This window comes from Piliocolobus tephrosceles, chromosome 5 (assembly GCF_002776525.5).
Source record: "Piliocolobus tephrosceles isolate RC106 chromosome 5, ASM277652v3, whole genome shotgun sequence".
In the NCBI taxonomy this organism is placed as follows: domain Eukaryota; kingdom Metazoa; phylum Chordata; class Mammalia; order Primates; family Cercopithecidae; genus Piliocolobus; species Piliocolobus tephrosceles.
The window spans coordinates 48,893,914-48,912,769 of NC_045438.1; the positions used below are offsets into that span (position 1 = coordinate 48,893,914).

The 18,856-nt window shown below is 44.1% G+C and overlaps 1 protein-coding gene across 1 annotated transcript in view; it reads left to right on the plus strand.

Moving 5' to 3' along the window:
• Positions 1 to 18,856, plus strand: part of SASH1 (SAM and SH3 domain containing 1) — a 211,561-nt gene that overhangs the window by 36,570 nt on the left and 156,135 nt on the right. Inside the window, exon 2 of the mRNA XM_023188427.2 lies at positions 10,592 to 10,720. Within this exon, the coding sequence (XP_023044195.1) occupies positions 10,592 to 10,720 (129 nt within the window). The remainder of the gene's footprint in view (positions 1 to 10,591; positions 10,721 to 18,856) is intronic.

Consider the following 18,856-nt stretch of genomic DNA (forward strand, 5'->3'; position numbering starts at 1 on the left):
GCCATGTTCCATCACCACTGATCTTGTTCCATCTATATCTGCATTCACCACCCCTCCCAGGCCCAGGATTTAAAGCAAGTCCTAGATATCTTGTGCAGTCATTTGTGAGATGCGGAACGTAGGTGCCACGCAAAGAGTATTTTTTAGGTGTTACCTGTCAGTTCTTAAAAATGTAGAATTTTGGCAATAGCACCAAGAAACAGTTGCTTCAACTTGAGTTGTATAAAAGCAAATGGTTACCAGTGTGATGCTTGTTGTCAAGTTTCAAGTTGTCTGGACTCCTGCATCTCACTTACCAGTTGCACCGAGGAGCTGTGTGAGGAAATCAGCCAGAGTCAAGCTCAGTCTCATACCATGTACGGTCACACCATGAGACTCTATAGTCAAGCTGTGGCAGATTGTAATTTCTCTAAAACACAAAGACTCAAATATTGTACATCATTTAACCACACTGCTAGAAATTTCAGATTGTTCTGAGATCAATATTTTCATTTCTAAAATTCTGATCATATCACATTCAGATCTTGTTGGTCAAATGCTTGAAAATGTTCACATCCTCACATTTGTGTGTCAAAAAGGCGGCCAGAGAAAACTCAGTGTGATTCATACTCATCAAGATCCGTGAATGTGGTCTAAAATTGTGACTTCATTCCCACCCAATTAGCTCTGCTGCTTTTCAAATCTGTGATTCTATTAAGCTCAGGGCAGATTAAAAATGGAAAATGAGTTCAGTCTAAAACTGCCATCTGCTAAATCCAAATGTCCATTTTGAGTCTGAATCTATGCTTGTACTTTTTAAGAACCAATGATCAATGTTCCCATTCTTTTCTCCGCATTTTCAAGTTCTTAGGGTTTTTGTGTAATACTCTTTTGAGCCACTGACAGCCAGCAGATTGGATTTTTTCAGAGCCTTTCATTCCAAGGAGATCTAATATTAAGCACTCAGCTTAGTAAATCCCTTCAACAAGTTCTCATGACTTAACCATATGACTGCATTAAAATAAACTAATGGCCACACTCTGCTCTTCTGTGCAGTAAAAGTAAACATTCATGTTTTTTGATTTTATATCGCATACTTAACACCTAGCACAACACTCGGAATATAGTAAATGTTTAGTAGATATTATTTGAATTAATGAAATATCCTATAAACTGTTGATGATTGAAGAGCATAAACACAAGCGAATGTTACAGCTTTCCTCAGTTTCTTCATCATACATGACAATCAATGTGCTGTGCAGAGGTGCTGGCATATACTTTGCATGAGGGATGTGGAGTAGGCCTTCTTCTTCATCTGTTTTATAAGAACTGCTCCTCTGTCTGGCCAGGAAACTGAGTTTGTTCATAATATGTAGACTAAACTTTTCAGATTTCTTCCCAGTAGGTAGTTGGGGATGACTAGTTCATGCATAAGATTTTGGTAATAACATTTTTGCTACCAGTTTCAAGTCTGCTGAGTCCTAGGGTCAAGCAGTCTGCACTGGGCCTGTTGGAAGTAGAGGAGAGGGAAAGTGTTAGAGCGGCTTTAACTCCATCCTACCACAGATGACATTTCCCCAAGGGAGCAGGGAGTGTAAGAAGAGAAAAACGCCGAGGACCTTGGGGAATAATTACATTTAAGGGTGTGCTGAGAAGGAGGGGTGGATAGTGACAGGGAAACTCACAGGCAGTGGGGTTCTAAAATAGAGACAGTGTGGGCCCCCATAGAGGAAGTGAACTCCATCAGTGACTTTCTTACTTTTTTTTTTTGAGACAGAGCCTTGCTCTGCTGCCCAGGCTGGAGTGCAGTGGCATGATCTCGGCTCACTGCAGCCTCTGCTTCCTGGGCTCAAGTGATTCTCCTGCCTCAGCCTCCTGAGTAGCTGGGATTACAGGTGTGTGCCACCACAGCCAGCCAATTTTTGTAATTTTAGTAGAGATGGGATTTCACTGTGTTGCCCAGGTTGGTCTCGAACTCCTGGCCTCAAGCTATAACCACCTGCCTCGGCCTCCCAAAGTCCCGGGATTATAAGTGTGAGCTACTGTGCCTGGCCTTCCATCAATGAGTTTCAAACTTTTGTCAGAGATTCACTGGAAGGATTATATTTTACATTGTGATAAAATGCAATACTATATACACAAAGTTTCATGAGATGTACAACATTTTCCATTCTGTTCTGTGCTTTATCTATCACCCAAGCTGGAGTGCAGTGGTGCGAACGTAGCTCACTGCAATTTCCGCCTCCCAGGTTCAAGCGATTCTCCTTCCTTATCTTCTGGAGTAGATGGAATTACAGGCACCCGCCACCATGCCCGGCTAATTTTTGTGTTTTTAGTAGAGACAGGGTTGGTTTTTTTGGTTTTGTTTTTTGAGAGGGAGTCTTGCCCTGTCGCCCAGGCTAGAGTGCAATGGCATGATCTTGGCTCACGCAGTCTCTGCCTCCTGGGTTCAAGTGTTTCTCTTGCCTCAGCCTCCTGAGTAGCTGGGATTACAGGCATGCACCCCCAAGCCCAGCTAAGTTTTGTAATTTTTTTAGTAGAGATGAGGTTTCACCATTTTGGTTGGCCAGGCTGGTCTCAAACTCCAGACCTCAAGTAATCCACCCACCTTGGCCTCCCCCAAAGTGCTGGAATTACAGGTGTGAGCCACTGTGCCCAGCCTCTTCTGTGCTCTTCTGATATGCTATGTGATATCCTTTAAACAAATGCAAATCTCAAATGTTTAAATGTATCCAAATACTCTGTAGGGGCTTGTATGTGTTCACCCTTTCTGGTATGGTTCTGGGTAGTGACCTTCACAAAAGACACCTTGTGTGAGATTTGGGAGCTGGAAGTGAATCAGCAGCATATTTTTTAGATTCTGAAGGTTGGTGTAGGGTGCCAGGCATTGTGGCAGCTTCCACATGGTGTCACTCACTGATCTGCTGGCTTACCTTGCTGGCATGAAACAGCATCTGAACCCACAACAGCTCCAGAGCCCGCCAGGTCCCTGCCTTCTGTGTCCTTGGCCATGTGTTCAGGTCCATTGTGAAGAGTGTTAGCTTCCCTGTGGGTCACCCATGGCGTCAAGGTTGGAGTTGATGAGAAACACAAGTGGACTCCGGTTGTCTTCATGGCTCCAGTGGTGTCATGGGCTCTCTTTTGTCCTTGCTGTCATTCACATCCAGCTTCCTTCATAACTGCCAGTCTGACTGACCTAGAGTGACCCTAAGTCAGTTCTAGGCACAGAGGCAGCAGGCAGTACCGGCTGCTTCACCAGCTCCCACATCGCCCGTAGCGGCTGTGCTTCTCTGATCCACTCTTGACCCGTGCAACCCCTAATGGGTCATGATCTGCAGGGTGAATGACACTGCAGTTGCTTATCCATTTGGGCACAGGAAAGAACTTGGCACTTTTAATTTATCCTTTTTAAAATCATTTAACATGCCCATTTTTGTTTTGCTTTGTTTTGAGACGGAGTCTCGCTCTGTCACCTGGGCTGGAGTGCAGTGGTGCCATCTCGACTTACTGCAACCTTGGCCTCCTGGGGTCAAGTGATTCTCCATCCTCAGCCTCCTGAGTAGCTGGGATTACAAGTGCCCGCCACCATGCCTGGCTAATTTTTGTATTTTTAGTTGAGACAGGGTTTCACCATGTTGACCAGGCTGGTCTCAAACTCCTGACGTCAGGTGATCTGCCTGCCTCGGCCTCCCAAAGTGCTGGGATTACAAGTGTGAGCCACTGTGCCCGGCCCTGTGTGTATTTTTAACATAAATAATTGTAGCTATACATAGATATAATTGATATTAATAAATGCTTCTAGCTGTACATAGCTGTAATGTATATTCATATAGAGAAGGGGATTCTATGCCCCAATTTTTTTTTTTTTTTGAGACTGAGTTTCGCTCTTATTGCCCAGGCTGGAGTGCAATGGCATGATCTCAGCTCACTTCACAGGTTGAAGCGATTCTCCTGTCTCAGCATGTGCCACCATGCTCGGCTAATTTTGTATTTTTAGTAGAGATGGAGTTTCTCCGTGTTGGTCAGTCTGGTCTCGAATTCCCAACCCCAGGTGATCCACCCGCCTTGGCCTCCCAAAGTACTGGGATTACAGCTATGAGCCACCATGCCTGGCCCCTCAATTTTTTTCGGGCTATTTTTTTCCTTAGACATTTGGAGACCTAGAAGCAGGTGCTGAGAGAGCTCTGAGGAGGGTTTGTCAATCCTCCCTTCTGGGAGGCCATTTATTCTTCAGGAGGGGATTTGTGGTAACCGGGACCCACCTGTGTGCAATAGCATGACCATGACCATATATGCCAAAGCTAGGATTCGACATGGGTGCTGGCGGTTCTGGGTGTTTTTGGAGAGAGGGGATGGAAGGTATGAAATGAGTCCCACTCCAGCCACCTGCCCTATGGGTGTGCCCCTGGGGGCGTCACTTGCCATTTGCATGACCTAATACGTCCCTCTGGCATATGTTGTTACATGTTAAAACTTTTTCCTGAGACAAACTATACTTCCAGCTCAACCCGTCCGTAGAAACACTGGGAATGATACCTCAGAGAAAAAAGTATTTGAGATCAGTTATTACAGTCAATGAATTTCTCCAGAACGACGATGATGTGGCAGAAAGTGATGACAGAGCTGGTGAGAACAGTAACATTACACGGATTCAATGAGGCTGAACAAGAAAACCAGAATTAACGGCATTTTTATGGTTGTAGCAATTTCACCTGAAAGATTGCTAAAAGTGTTTATCGCCTTAAAATCTTTAAACAAGCTAATTAAGAGTGGAAACACCTTGTGAAGTCATTCAAAAAATCAGTTAGGTTTCATTGTACCATAGTGATTTCTTTTTTTGGTGGATTTAGCTTGGAAGGGATGTATATATCTCCATCCATCCCTCTTCAAACCAGGAGCAATGTAAACATAATAATTTATATTATATAAAATATATATGTGCTTATTAAGGACAGAAAAGGTAAAGAAACAATAAGTGAGTGAACCACAGTGTCTTTCTCTCAACTTTGGGGAGTTAGAGCAACACACGAGAGTTTTCCCTTGGGGAAAACTTTACAGATACATTAAATAGGAGGATCACACATTTGTTTGCATACAATCTGCATGCAACAGATCACTTTGTATCTCCTGATGTTTTCAAATGCTTTTTTTTTTCTTTTTATTTTTTTCCCCTCCCAAGTCTGTCAACTTATTCTAAACTGGAAGTGACATCTGGGGAAAGAAGAGCAGAAATAACAAAAGTAATGATACAAATGCCTTTTGTTTTCATAGTAGTTTTAGGTTTTCCATTTTCCAGAGACAGAAGTGAATTGGGATGAATCTCAGAAATACTGTGAAACCGATTGTTGAGGGAACAGTGCTCTGTGTCTTTTCTCCTTGATTGTAACAGCAGTCCACCCTGCTCGGTACAATGCCCCTTATCTCTGTATTTTTATATTGGTTGTATGAAAGACGGGTGTTTGGGACAAAGGTGCTCTGTGGCTTTGGGGGAAGGTTATAGAATTTTGTTGTCCGTTGAGCTGACATGGGTGATGACTCCATAGATTTAATTTAAATCTGCAGCAAGTGAAATGGATTGTCATATATATGGACAGATGCTGTGACCAGGTTCTGTAATAAGAAAAGGAAAGAGAACTTGAATCTGCATGTGTCTCTTTTCTTGTTTTCAAAGAAAGGGGTGGGAAAATTCTCATAAAAATATCATGTGACTCAAAATTTCACAATTTTCTCAAAAAATTATTTTGAGGAAATAAAGTTTTCCCATGTACCTAAACTTGAACTAATATTGCTTAAGCTTAATGCCACAGAACCAAAGAGAGAAAATAAGAAAGAAGTGAAACAGATGAGGCAAGCAGTGAACTCCAGACCAGAAACTTCTGAACACCTTAAAAGGTTTAAAAAAGAATCCATTTCAGTGTTTTAATCATGATATTTATCTTAATAAATGTAGAGATGATTTAAAGTCTTATTAAAGAATCCATTTCAGTGTTTTAATCATGATATATGTTATAATAAATGTATAGATGATTTAAAGTCTTATTATAGTTGCAAGTTAATTTTGCAACATCAGTGCTTGACAGTGTGGTGGGATGCTGACTCAGACATAGATTTTGTGTTTCTGTAAAGATGCAGCATGTGGTCCTATGGAAACCTGAGCTGCATTATTTAAATTTCCTGCAGACTCATGTTGCAAGTATTTTTAGTAAAATTAAATATTTTTATGGAGTAGGTCTGTAATTATCTCAAGGAACAAGCTGAATAAAAATAATGCAAACATTGTCAGACAGTCCTGAAAAAGCATGGTTTTTTAAAAACTGCTTTATTGAGCTTTGATTGATAAGTAAAAAGCTGTGCATATTGAATGTATACAACTCGATGGTTTGGGAATAAGTATATGCCACTACCATCAACGTCATAGACATATCCATCACTCCCAGAGTTTCCTCCCGCCCCCATATAACATAGAAATGATGATTATTCTTATTATTTCATGTTTTAAAGCCTGAATTTTGAGTGGGTAAAGAAAATCATCAGGTGGTTGGTTGGTTTCATTGATTGGAATGTAAAGGATTCTTTTTGTGGGATGGCAGACAAAACCCATTCTTAAAAACACACATATGCCTTCTTCTGTTCTATTGCCTTTCTTGGCATTTAAATCATCAAGACTGATGGAAGTGGTAACTATGGGGACTTACTGCACATCTGGAAAGTAATTTGGGAAGATGTAAAAGCAGCTGTGCCACCCTGTTCTAATTATTATCTGGAGTGAGGAGTGGCTATTACGGCATATCGTAGGGTGTGAAATGCTGACTTTCTTTGGCCTGAGTTGAGTTGAACAGCTGCTCTTTTCCTCAGGAGCACAAATATATTTTTCAGATCCCCAGATTATTGGGGGAGTTTTGAGTGATTGGGAATGGGATAGAGAATTTCACTCGTAGGGAAAACAGAACTGAAGTGAAGAGTTGGCTTGTTGTTGGTTTTATGATATTGTGAAATATATTTTTGGTCTTAATCTTGTTTTCTGGCAAACTCCTAAAACCCTTGGAATCTCCAAAGTGATAAGTGCATTTTTTTGTATGTTAATGAGTTGACTGATGGCTGGCCACTCTAGGTAGCTTCAGAATGGAGATTGGTCACAGCAAAGACCCAGGTTGGATTAGAGGGTTGGGACTTTTAGCCCCAACCTCTGGGGAGGGGTGAGGGGCTGAAGGTTGAGCTGCTAGTCAGTGGCCTTTGATTTAATGAATCATGCCTACGTAATGAAGCTTCCATAAAAACCCCAACAGACTGGGTTCTGGGAGCTTCTGGATAGCTGAACACGTAGAGGTTTGTGTAGGGTGGAGGGTCTGGAGGGGGCAGGGAAGCTCCAACTCCCTTTCCCATTATGCATCTCTTCATCTGATATTCATTGGTATCCTTTGTGAATTCTTTTAAAATAAGTCGGTAAATGTAAGTATAGTGTTTGCCCAAGTTTTCTGAGCCACTCTAGCAAATTAATTGAGCCCCAAAAGGGGGTCGTGGGAACCCCAATTTGTAGCAGGTAAAACAACCTGGAGCTTGCTTCTGGCATCAGAAGTGAAGAGCAGTCTTCCAGGACTGAGCCTTCAGCCTGTGGGTTATGAGGCTGTCTCCAGTTTGGTAGTGTCAGATTTGAACTGGAAAACACCCAGCTGGTGTCCGCTGCAGAACTTGCTGCTTCTTTGGTCTCTGCCTGCCTTGGTCTTCCAGAGTGCTGGCATTACAGGCGTGAGCCAAGCGCCTGGCCCCAGGTGCTCGAATGGCTGAGGCAGCAGTGGCATCGAGCCCTTCCCTCCCAGGGGCTGGGGCTTTGCTCTCCTAGTCACAGCTGTCAGGAGCTGGTGGTCAGAACCCATGCCCCCATGGGAGCTGCTCTTCTGCCCTCCTTCTCTCTTAAAGTTTCCTCCAGGAGTTCCCTCAGTCCTCTTCGGGGTGTGTGTTGATGGGGTTACCAGGGATGCGTGGCAAAAGGCCTGCTTCGAGCCTCCAGGAGGAACTGCTTGTTGTTCTCTGGGTTCTCTCAGGCCCCTACTGCATGGAGGGTGTGGGGACCGCAGATGAAGGGTACTGAAAGACTGGTACATTTGGGGTTTATATTGTGGGATAGGTGATGGGGCATGAAAGGATCTCAGTGGGGGAGACTCCGTCCGATCTTTTAGCAAGGTCATTTGGGTGGCAGGTTGGGCAAGGTTGGGCCATCGGGAGGCCGTAGATGGAAATGGTCGAGTTGTGACCCTGGGGCATGCGTGGTTGAGTTGTGATGAGTCGGAGGATCCTCAGGATCCTAATATCAGTTTATCATGCTGTATTTCAGGAACCTCACCTTAAGATATTCTGTCCTGGCTCCCTCTTCTTCCAAGACAGATTCTGGGTTTTTGTTTTGTGTTTGAGATGGAGTCTCACTCTGTCACCCAGGCTGAAGTGCAGTGGTGCGATCTCAGCCCACTGCAACCACCGCCTCCTGATTTCAGGCAATTCTTGTGCTTCAGCCTCCCGAGTAGCTGGGATTACAGGTATGTGCCACCATGCCCAGCTAATTTTTGTATTTTTAGTAGAGATGGGGTTTCACCATGTTGGCCAGGCTGGTCTCGAACTCCTGACCTCAGGTGATCTATTCCCCCTTGGCCTCCCAAAGTGCTGGCATTACAGACGTGAGCCACCGCGCCCGGCCCAGGTTCTGTTTTCAGGCAGTTTCCTTTCCTGGAGGCAGTACAGCAGAGGCCAGGAAGCTGAGCGCCACCGTGCATGTCCTTAGAGGGGCAGCAGCAGATTCCGTCTTGACCTTTGCTATTTTTCTACTGAACACTTGACAGTAGACGACATTTTGAAGAGGTGGGGGTCTCCCACTTTGCCTGCTGTGTCAGTCCAGGCTGTGGGCTCAGACAGACAAGACTGATTGTAGTGAAGGAGTGACTTTTGTCCAGACACATTCAAAGATCTTCCTGGCCTTGGAAGAGTCCTTCTTGTCTCCATACTGTGCTAGGAACTTTGAGGCCATCAGCTCAAATGCAGAACATGTTATTGGTGGGGAAGCAAGGAGCCTTCTAAAGTGTCATTTTTTCCCATTTCGGTTTCTCCTCTCCCTTGGTTCTGTAAAATCAGTGAATGCAGAAGTAGGGTAGAGATGATCCTTGATCTGCCCCAGGCCTCCTGACCAGGGTGTAGGTCTTTAGCAGAAAGGCTTTGGAAGAAATCCAACTCCCAAGCCCTGCTTGCATCTAAGCCTGCTTTGCAGTGTTAGGCATGTGTTGCTATGGGCAGTGCACCAACATTAAATAACTGAAGGGCTGGCTAGCAGTCTGTAAAATGGAAAATGTGTGTGTGGCTTTAGGTGATCTAAAAGTCGTATTTTCCTTGGTTGTCTTGGTAAAGTCATTTATTTATACCAAAGAGCAGAATGTTGGGAGGTTAAAAAAAAAAAAAAAAAGAGCTGGAGGAGAGGTCTTTCTGAATGAGTGAATTGATAGAAGAAATGGCATAACTTACAAATGTACAAGGCATTTCTATCATCCTCCCTGTATGTATTCAGGTGTGTGTTTAGGAATCCATTGCTCTAAAGGAAGACTATAGTGTGGAACATAATCTTGCAGTGAGTATTATACTGTGAGAGATTTTTAGCACTTACTACATGCCAGGTGGACTACATGAGCCAGCTAAGGTCTAAGCGCTTCACACGTGTTACTCCAGTAGTCCTCACTGAAGTAGGTGCTGTGATTATTCAGTGTTCCTCAGAGGTTAAGAGATGTGCCTAAGGCCACTTAACCAGTACAAGGCTCAGTGGAGCTGGGGGGAAGCTCAGAATGAGCTCTAGAGCAATTACGTGGCACTTGCCTTGGGAAAGAAACAAGTGACGTATTTACTTATTTATGCAGGTGAATTTGTAAGGTGTACTCTTGCATCTGGACTTGGAATGCCTAGTGAATAATAAGTCTAATGAATAATATGAATATTATGACCATAATAATGAATATTAATGAACACTAATGACTAATGAATAAAAAGATTTCCCACTTTTCTGAGGGTCTCCTGGGAGGTGCAGTGAGATCTGTCTCAGATTCTATTCTCTGCCAGTTCCTGAATTCTCAGACTCCCATCAGAATCCCTGGGAGGGGTCCTGACATCTGTCTCTTTTATGAGCTTCCCAGGAGGTGGTGATGCAGGCCAGGAGCCACACTGGGCATTAGGAGCCTCTTCCTCACACAGTGCCTTTGCTGAAGGTGCTTCCCTGGTGTTTCCTCTCTTAGCCCTGCTAGGCAGGCAGAGAGATGGGTGTTGAAGACCCTGATGTTGGCACCAGACTGTCCCAGGTTGGAAAGTTGGCCCCTGTGCTTCTTAGTCCCGGGATTTGTGGGCAGTTGCTCAACTTCTTTGAGCTCCTGTTTACCCATCAATACAAGTGGGGACAAAACAGGCCCCTGTCAGAGGGCTGCCCTGAGGAGTAGGAGATCCTGTACGTGAAACAACCTGGCACTTGATGTTTCCTGCTTAAATACCGGCCTTTATTACTATAAACTCTGCATAGAGGGAGGTCCGATGGCTGTGGGCTTTTCCCAGGTGCACTGACCTGACCGCCTTTGTTTTTCTACCCCTTCAGGACGGTTCACTGGGAAACATCGACGACTTGGCGCAGCAGTATGCAGATTATTACAATACCTGTTTCTCCGACGTGTGCGAGAGGATGGAGGAGCTGCGGAAACGGCGGGTTTCCCAGGACCTGGAAGTGGTGAGTGGGAATCCTGAGAATATGCTTCTCTGAGCAGAGCTGCTCCAATTTGGGCTTCTCTTTGGTCCTTCTCCCAGTGCTAGCTGTTCCAGGGGTATCAATCTGTAGGCTACCGCACTAGTATGGGGTAAAAAGTTCAGATCCCTAAAGGATTGACCCAGTTCTGCTGCAGATATCAAACTGAGTGAGTGTTGGCTGGAGCAATAGGATCGAACCTTTGCATTCATTACAAGAATGGATTTTTATTTTATTTTTTTTAACTTAAGGAAAAAGTATGTTTTTACTATTCACCAATGTATACTACATTTTTTATTGACTCTAAGCCCAAAGGATGTCTAGGCTAATTTTCCCCCCCCCCCCCCCTTCATTCCTTTTTTCTTTTCTTTTGGAAAGCAACATAAAATTTAAAGGAGCAACGAATCACCTGTAGTCTCTCACCTAGCAATAATCACATTGGTGTTTTAGCAGGTATCCTTCCAGTGTTTTTGTGGGCATTTAAAAATCAGCAAAACTAGTCCACTGCTAAAGACACTTTTTTTTTTTTTTTTGAGATGGAGTTTCGCTTTTGTCCCCCAGGCTGGAGCGCAATGGTGCGATCTCGGCTCACCGCAACTTCTGCCTCCCAGGTTCAAGCGATTCTCCTGCCTCAGCCCCCCGAGTAGCTGGGATTACAGGCATGCGCCACCACGCCCGGCTAATTTTGTGTTTTTAGTAGAGGCAGGGTTTCTCCTTGTTGGTCAGGCTGGTCTCGAACTCCCGACCCCCTCCCAAAGTGCTGGGATTACAGGCGTGAGCCACTGCGCCCGGCCTAAAGACACTTTATATATATATATATAAATCAGTGAAACAATGCTATATCTATATATTAAAAAAAACTTCTTCCTTTATTACTTAACATTTTATTGTAGCTCATATTCCCTGTCCTTGAAATTCCTTGTCATCACCATCTTTCATGGCTATGTTCTCCTCTCACTCAGGTGCATTGAAATAAATTTGGCTGTTTGTGAAAACCTTTATGTGTATAGTCAGTGGCACATTTGGCCTTGTATGTGATAAACAGTAACTAAATAGTGTAGGTGCTATATATATAATTTTTATGTATACTAGTAGTTCAAAATTGTATATTTGCTATAAAATATCATAAAAGCTTCTGCATTTCTCAGTTTAAATATCTCACTATAGGATTCACTTTAGTTCCGTGCCTTTCAAATAGTTTTGTTTCATTATGCCAACCTCAGGACCTCCTCAATAAATGAGGTTGAAGCAGAAGAAAATGTTCAACCCTCTGTACCTCCTCATCCAGACCTGCTCCTTTTGAGCCATCTCAGATAGTGGGGGCTGCATGGATATGTTTTAAGTAACAGAGTTCCTCAACCTTTAAAAAAATGTTTGAAAACTAAGCTGGGCGTAGTGGCTCACGCCTGTGATCCCAGCACTTTGGGAGGCTGAGGCTGGTGGATCACTTGAGGTCGGGAGTTGGAGACCAGCCTGACCAACATGGAGAATCTCTACTAAAAAATATAAAATTATCCAGGCGTGGTGGCACATGCCTCTAATCCCAGCTACTCAGGAGGCTGAGGCAGGAGAATCACTTGAACCTGGGAGGCAGAGGTTGTGGTGAACCAAGATCGCGCCATTGCACTCCAACCTGGGCAACAAGAGTGAAACTCCGTCTCAAAAAAAAAAAGTTTGAAAACTGCTAATTCAATTGAATCCTTATTTATCCTCTTTCCACCTCCTATTTGTCTACTTAGGGTAAGCACACACACAAATAATAATTAAGTAACTAATTTAGAACTAATTAAGAACAGAGAATTCTTTTGTTAATAATTATTTTTATGTTATCTACAAGGGTTCTGTGATTCCTCTCATATGAGAGACCCAGCAAGGGGTTGGGTACCCCTGCTCTATGTTCTATAAGTGAACATAATCTGTTTCCACTGTGAGACTAGGATGTTCTTATGTACTGTTATTTATTTTCTTAACCACGTAAAGATTCCTTGGATCAGGAGTAACAATATATCATGACTGCCAAATGTTAATTGATTCTCTTTCTTTTATGTTCACCAATTTAGTAGTTGCAGGGATGGGAGTTAGTTTAAAGTTGACTGAGGCTGAGAAGTGTCATCCAGGGGCTGAAAGCCATCACCTCGGGAGCCTGACGCCTTGGCCCAGGTGGGCGGCAGCGCTGTCCATGGCTTGTTTCCTTTAACTTTGCTCCTTGACATGTGTGAATGCTGGGGTTATTTCCTCCTTTGGAAGAAAGTAACTTTATGTGTCAAAAGACTCCCACACTCTTAAAATTCATTAGGCTCTCCTGATGGAGCATAGTTAATGAAAAAATACTTTCATTTTGGCAAGATTACCACAGGACAACTTAAATATTGCATAATGCCCTGAATTCCTGAATGTTTCAATTCTTCTTTTTTTTTTTGAGATGAGGTTTTGCTTCTGTTGCCTAGGCTGGAGTGCAATGACGTGATCTTGGCTCACCACCACCTCTGCCTCTCGGGTTCAAGTGATTCTCCTGCCTCAGCCTCCCGAGTAGCAGGGCTTACAGGCATCCACCACCATGCCTGGCTAATTTTTTTTTTTAAGTAGAGATGGGGATTCTCCATGTTGGTCAGGCTGGTCTTGAACTCCTGACCTCAGGTGAACTACCCACCTTGGCCTCACAAAGTGCTGGGATTACAGGCGTGAGCCACCACGCCTGGCCAGAATGTTGTAACTCTTGCCTCTAATGATAGTCTGGTAGGACTCTGTGGCCTCCTTAGACGTTTTACTGTGCTTGAGGAAATGATTGCTGTGAACTGGCGAAAGACGGACCACTGACACAACACTAAACTGCTCTTCTCAGGATTCTAGCTGGTTGGGAGTTGGGGTTACTATCGTCATCCCATGGTGTTTGGGAACCTTGGAAGGCAGCTTCTAGGTAGGAGAGAAATTCTGCCCATCGGTGGGATAAATAACTGCCTTCTCGTTCAAACAGGTGGGGCTAATTTGGTGTGCTCTGTTCCAAAACCGCAGAAGATAATGTGAGGGGAAAAAAACACCACATGAGCTTAATTAGTTCCCATTAAAGGTACAAGAAGTTAGTGGTGGGTAAAGTTGATGGGAGCTGATTCAAGCCAGACTGGAAGGAAGCATGACTGTTCGTTCTTTAAATTGTAGTTAGTGGCCAGACACGGTGGCTCACGCCTGTAATCCTAGCACTTTGGGAGGCTGAGGTGGGCGGATCATGAGGTCAGGAGATCGAGACCATCCTGGCTAACATGGTGAAACCTGGCTCTACTAAAAAATAGAAAAAATTAGCTGGGCGTGGTGATGGTCGCCTGTAGTCCCAGCTACTTGGGAGGCTTAGGCAGGAGAATGGCATGAACCCAGGAGGCGGAGCTTGCAGTGAGCCAGGATCCTGCCACTGCACTCCAGCCTGGGTGACAGAGTGAGACTCCGTCTCAAAAAAAAAAAAAAAAAATTGTACTTAGCAAGTAAGACCCCAAATTGGCATATTCAGATTCTCTCTCTCTCTTTTTTTTTTTTTTTTTTTTGAGACAGAGTTTTGCTTTTGTCGCCCAGGCTGGAGTGCAATGGCATGGTCTCAGCACACTGCAACCCCTGCTTCCCGGGTTTAAATGATTCTCTTGCCTCAGCCTCCCAAGTTGCTGGGATTACAGGCTTGCGCCACCACACCCGACTAATTTTTGTATTTTTAGTAGAGATGGGGTTTTACCATGTTGGCCAGGCTGGCCTCAAACTCACGACCTCAGATGATCTGCCCGCCTTGGCCTCCCAAAGTGCTGGGATTACAGGCGTGAGTCACTGCGTCCAGCCTTCAGATTCTCTTTCTATGAAATTCCAGACAAGTTGCAGTGGAAAAGGGAAATTCTAAAACTGGCAAGGATCGGGTTTAGGTGCTGGATGTTTCCTGTGTCACTCACATGGCTCCGAAGTCTAGATGTCCATGTTAGATGTGTTTTGAGGCTAGTCATCATTTAGGCTATGACACAACACCATCAGCTTCCTGAAAGTTCCCTCTCACAGTGCTTAACACTTTTGACTCTTCCTAGGAACTCATTTCCTTGAAATGCTGTGACTTCCAGTCTGTCATGTTCCCTTTTATTGCATTAGAATTTTACATATATTTAGCCGGGCGAGGTGGTGGGCGCCTGTAGTCCCAGCTACTGGGGAGGCTGAGGCAGGAGAATGGCATGAACCCGGGAGGCGGAGCTTGCAGTGAGCTGAGATCCGGCCACTGCACTCCAGCCCGGGCGACAGAGTGAGACTCCGTCTCAAAAAAAAAAAAAAAAAAAAAAAGAATTTTACATATATTTCTAATCTTTCAATTCTGCCTTCAGATAAGTAAACAATATGCTTTCCCTTCTGGCTGCTTGGTTGGAGCAACTTCAGGTCTGAGGACCTGCAGCTTAATAATTTCTTTCTTTCTTTTTTTTTTGAGACGGGGTTTCACTCTTGTTGCCTAGGCTGGGGTGCATTGGCGCAATCTCGGCTCACTGTAACCTCCGCCTCCTGGGTTCAAGTGATTCTCTTGCATTAGCCTCCCAAGTAGCTGAGATTACAGGTGTGTGCCACCACTCCCAGCTAATATTTTGTATTTAGTAGAGACGGGGTTTCACCATGTTGGTCAGGTTGGTCTCAAACTCCTGACCTCAGGTGATCTACCTGCCTCGGCCTCCCAAAGAGCTGGGATTATAGGCATGAGCCACTGCGACCAGCCAGTTTCTTTCTATGTTTGTCAGCAGCCCTGTCAAAGCTGAATGCAAGATGGCTTTGAGACAAAATCATGTTAAAAGCAGGAGAGGAAATATGCAGTAACATGTTAGAAGCCTCAAACATTTTATAGGGAAAAAGTAGCATTAGATTTATTGTGTCTGCTCTTGAAAAAGTCATTTTAGAAGACAGCCTTGGGGACAGAGAATTTTGGGTGATGGGTTGACTTGGTTTATGGCTTTGTTTCATTCTAAATCTTCTGGGTGAATTTAGGAGATTGAAGAAATAGTCTACAGATAGAATACTTAGATGTTTGTGTTTGGCTTTAAAAAGTCAAAAAATGCATTGTCCTTAACAGCTGATTATGTATCAACTGGAGAACAAACAAAACAAAAGGGCACTCAGCCCACCGAGTTGCTTGACTTAACCCTGAAAAATAAAAGGTTTTGATAATTATGTTAGTAATTAACTTTCTGGACTAGATGTCAAGCTCTTTCTCTAGGACGTAATCACCTGGATCCTGACTGGAATAATGCATTTGATAAAGTGTCTTTGGGGCCAGTTAGTTTTGATGATGACAACAGAGAGTACAGATGGGTAAAAATTCAACAATATAAACAGATATTATGATTTACATTTATAACTCTGGCGAGAGTTTTTATTTAGCAGCAAATGGGCCCTCGAAGAATGGTGTGTTTGGACCACAGCCTTTCCCTCTGCTGGGGATTGGGACATTAGTGCTTGTGAACAGCAGGGAAGTTGCCCATATCTCTCCACATTTGGCACAATCCCTGGGCACCATGTGTTTTTTTGGCTGGGAGAAGCTGCAATCAGAAATGCTAGTAGCTTTCCAAGTCCACAATGGCCCAACTCGAATGATGCTAAGTCTGACATCTGTCAAAGTGACACTGTGGTCAGGAAAGGAACCCACTCAAGGTGGCCTCTGTTACTGGCAGTATCAGCTTCCTCAGCATCTTTGAGGTGGAATCTGTGTGAGTATTGGCAGAAAACAAGTTTGTGCAGTTGTTGATGTGGCACGGAGCTGAGAGAAGTCCCTACCTCCAGCAGCACTCTGTTGATGATGACATACTCATCAGCAGCTGAAACCTGGCCCAGTTTCTGTGCCACTTTGTTGTCATGACTGTGTGAATACAAGGAAAAGGGAGCCCAGGTGGAGATTCACTGAGGTCTTTAAGGACCGGGAATGTCAATAAAAACATTGCATATTATAACTGTGAAAGGTCATAGCAGAACTATTGCTGGCTGGGTGCAGTGGCTCACACCTGTAATCCCAGCACTTTGGGAGGCCAAGGAAGGCAGATCACTTGAGGTCAGGAGTTCAAGACCAACCTGGCTAACATGGTGAAACCCCGTCTCTACCAAAAATACAAAATTACCCAGGTGTGGTGGTGTGCACCTATAATCCCAGCTACTTGGGAGGCTGAGAAAGGAGAATCGCTTAAACCTGGGAGGCGAGATTGCAGTGAGCTGAGATCATGCCAGTTTACTCCAGCCTGGGTGCCAGAGTGAGACTGCATCTCAAAAAAAAAAAAAAAAAAAAAAGAAAAAGAAAGAAAGAAAGAAAGAGAACCATTGTTAATGATGTAAGAATGACTTATCGTTCCTTGCAATTTTAATAACTTAAACCTTCCAAATATAGTTCTGGATCAAGACAGAGGCAATAAGAGTAGTGTCCGTTGTGACCAGTGCTAATTGTTGGAGCCTCCTTTGACTGTACCACACCCTCTCCAAGCTGGAGCAAGAGTCCTTACCTGGGCTTGTTGCAGTGAGCAAGAGGGTGTAAGAAACATTGATGGAAAGAGGTTGAGGGAGTCATAGACTTGGTTCAAATTCTGGCTATTTTACTTACCTGGCCCTGGCCTCTGTTTCCCAATTTATAAAATGTGGGTAAAGTATCTCAAAGTTATTAGAGGCTTAAATGAAGAAAATTATTTCATCATAAGTGACTGTAACTGTTGATTTCTTTCCCTTCCTTTCTATTCTGAGTTGAAAACTCCCCACAGTAATGCTGAAGAGTATCCATTACTTGTACTTCATTAATATTTATTCAAGTGAGTACAGGGATTTTTTAAAATAGCTTTTTATGTTGGAAATGTGAATCACAATATCGTGAACATCCTGTGCCTGTTACCTACATCCACAGCTAGCAGCATCCTGCCATCGTTTCGTCTTCACACCCCACTCACACTTCATGAATGATTACTATGTTTTTTTTTGGAGACGGAGTCTCGCTCTGTCGCCCCGGGCTGGAGTGCAGTGGCCGGATCTCAGCTCACTGCAAGCTCCGCCTCCCGGGTTTATGCCATTCTCCTGCCTCAGCCTCCCAAGTAGCTGGGACTACAGGCGCCTGCCACCTCGCCCGGCTAGTTTTTTGTATTCTTTTAGTAGAGACAGGGTTTCACTGTGTTAGCCAGGATGGTCTCAATCTCCTGACCTCGTGATCTGCCCACCTCAGCCTCCCAAAGTGCTGGGATTACAGGCTTGAGCCACCGCGCCCGGCCGATTACTATGTTTTTTAAAAGTTTGTTTTGGCTGGGCACGGTGGCTCATGCCTATAATCCCTGCACTTTGGGAGGCTGAGGCAGGTGGATCACCTGAGGTCAGGAGTTTGAAACCAGCTTGTCCAAACATAGAGACATGGTGAAACCCTGTCTCTGCTAAAAATGCAAAAAAAAATTAGCCATGTGTGGTGGCAGGCACCTCTAGTCCCAGCTACTCAGGAGGCTGAAGCAGGAGAATTGCTTGAACCCTGAAGGTGGAGGTTGCAGTGGGCCGAGATCGCACCACTGCACTCCAGCCTGGGTGACAGAGTGAGATCCCATCTCAAAAAAAAAAAAAAGTTTGTTTTGAGGTATAACTTACATACATCTAAATGCCCGAATGTCAGTTTATAACTTCATCAAATGAATATACCCACCTCACCCACAGCCCAGCATGATAGAGAACACATCCAACACCTTCAAAGTTGCTTCCTGTCCCTCCCAGTGGGTCCTGCCTGGTTTGAGGGCAGGGACTTTTGTCGGTCTATTTTGGTCACTACTATACCCTTGCATAGAGAACAGTGCATGGCACATAATGGGTGCCCAATAAGTATTTGTTGAATTTATTCATGTGTGTAAATATTCAACTGAGCATTTAAATATATTTGAAATATTTAATGAGCATTGAGTCTGTTATTTGGGATTTTGCCTTTCCAGAATCACAGATGAAATATGTATTCCCTGCCCACAAAGAGGCCCCAGTTTAGTAGGGGTATGAAGCAAGTAACATACTCTTACCGTGCTATGCAGGAGTACAGAAGAGGGTCCCTGACGACTCCGTAGAGGAAGTGATAACCCAGGCTTCCCAATCAGAAGGCACAGGGAAGACTGACCTGGTTGAGGGAGG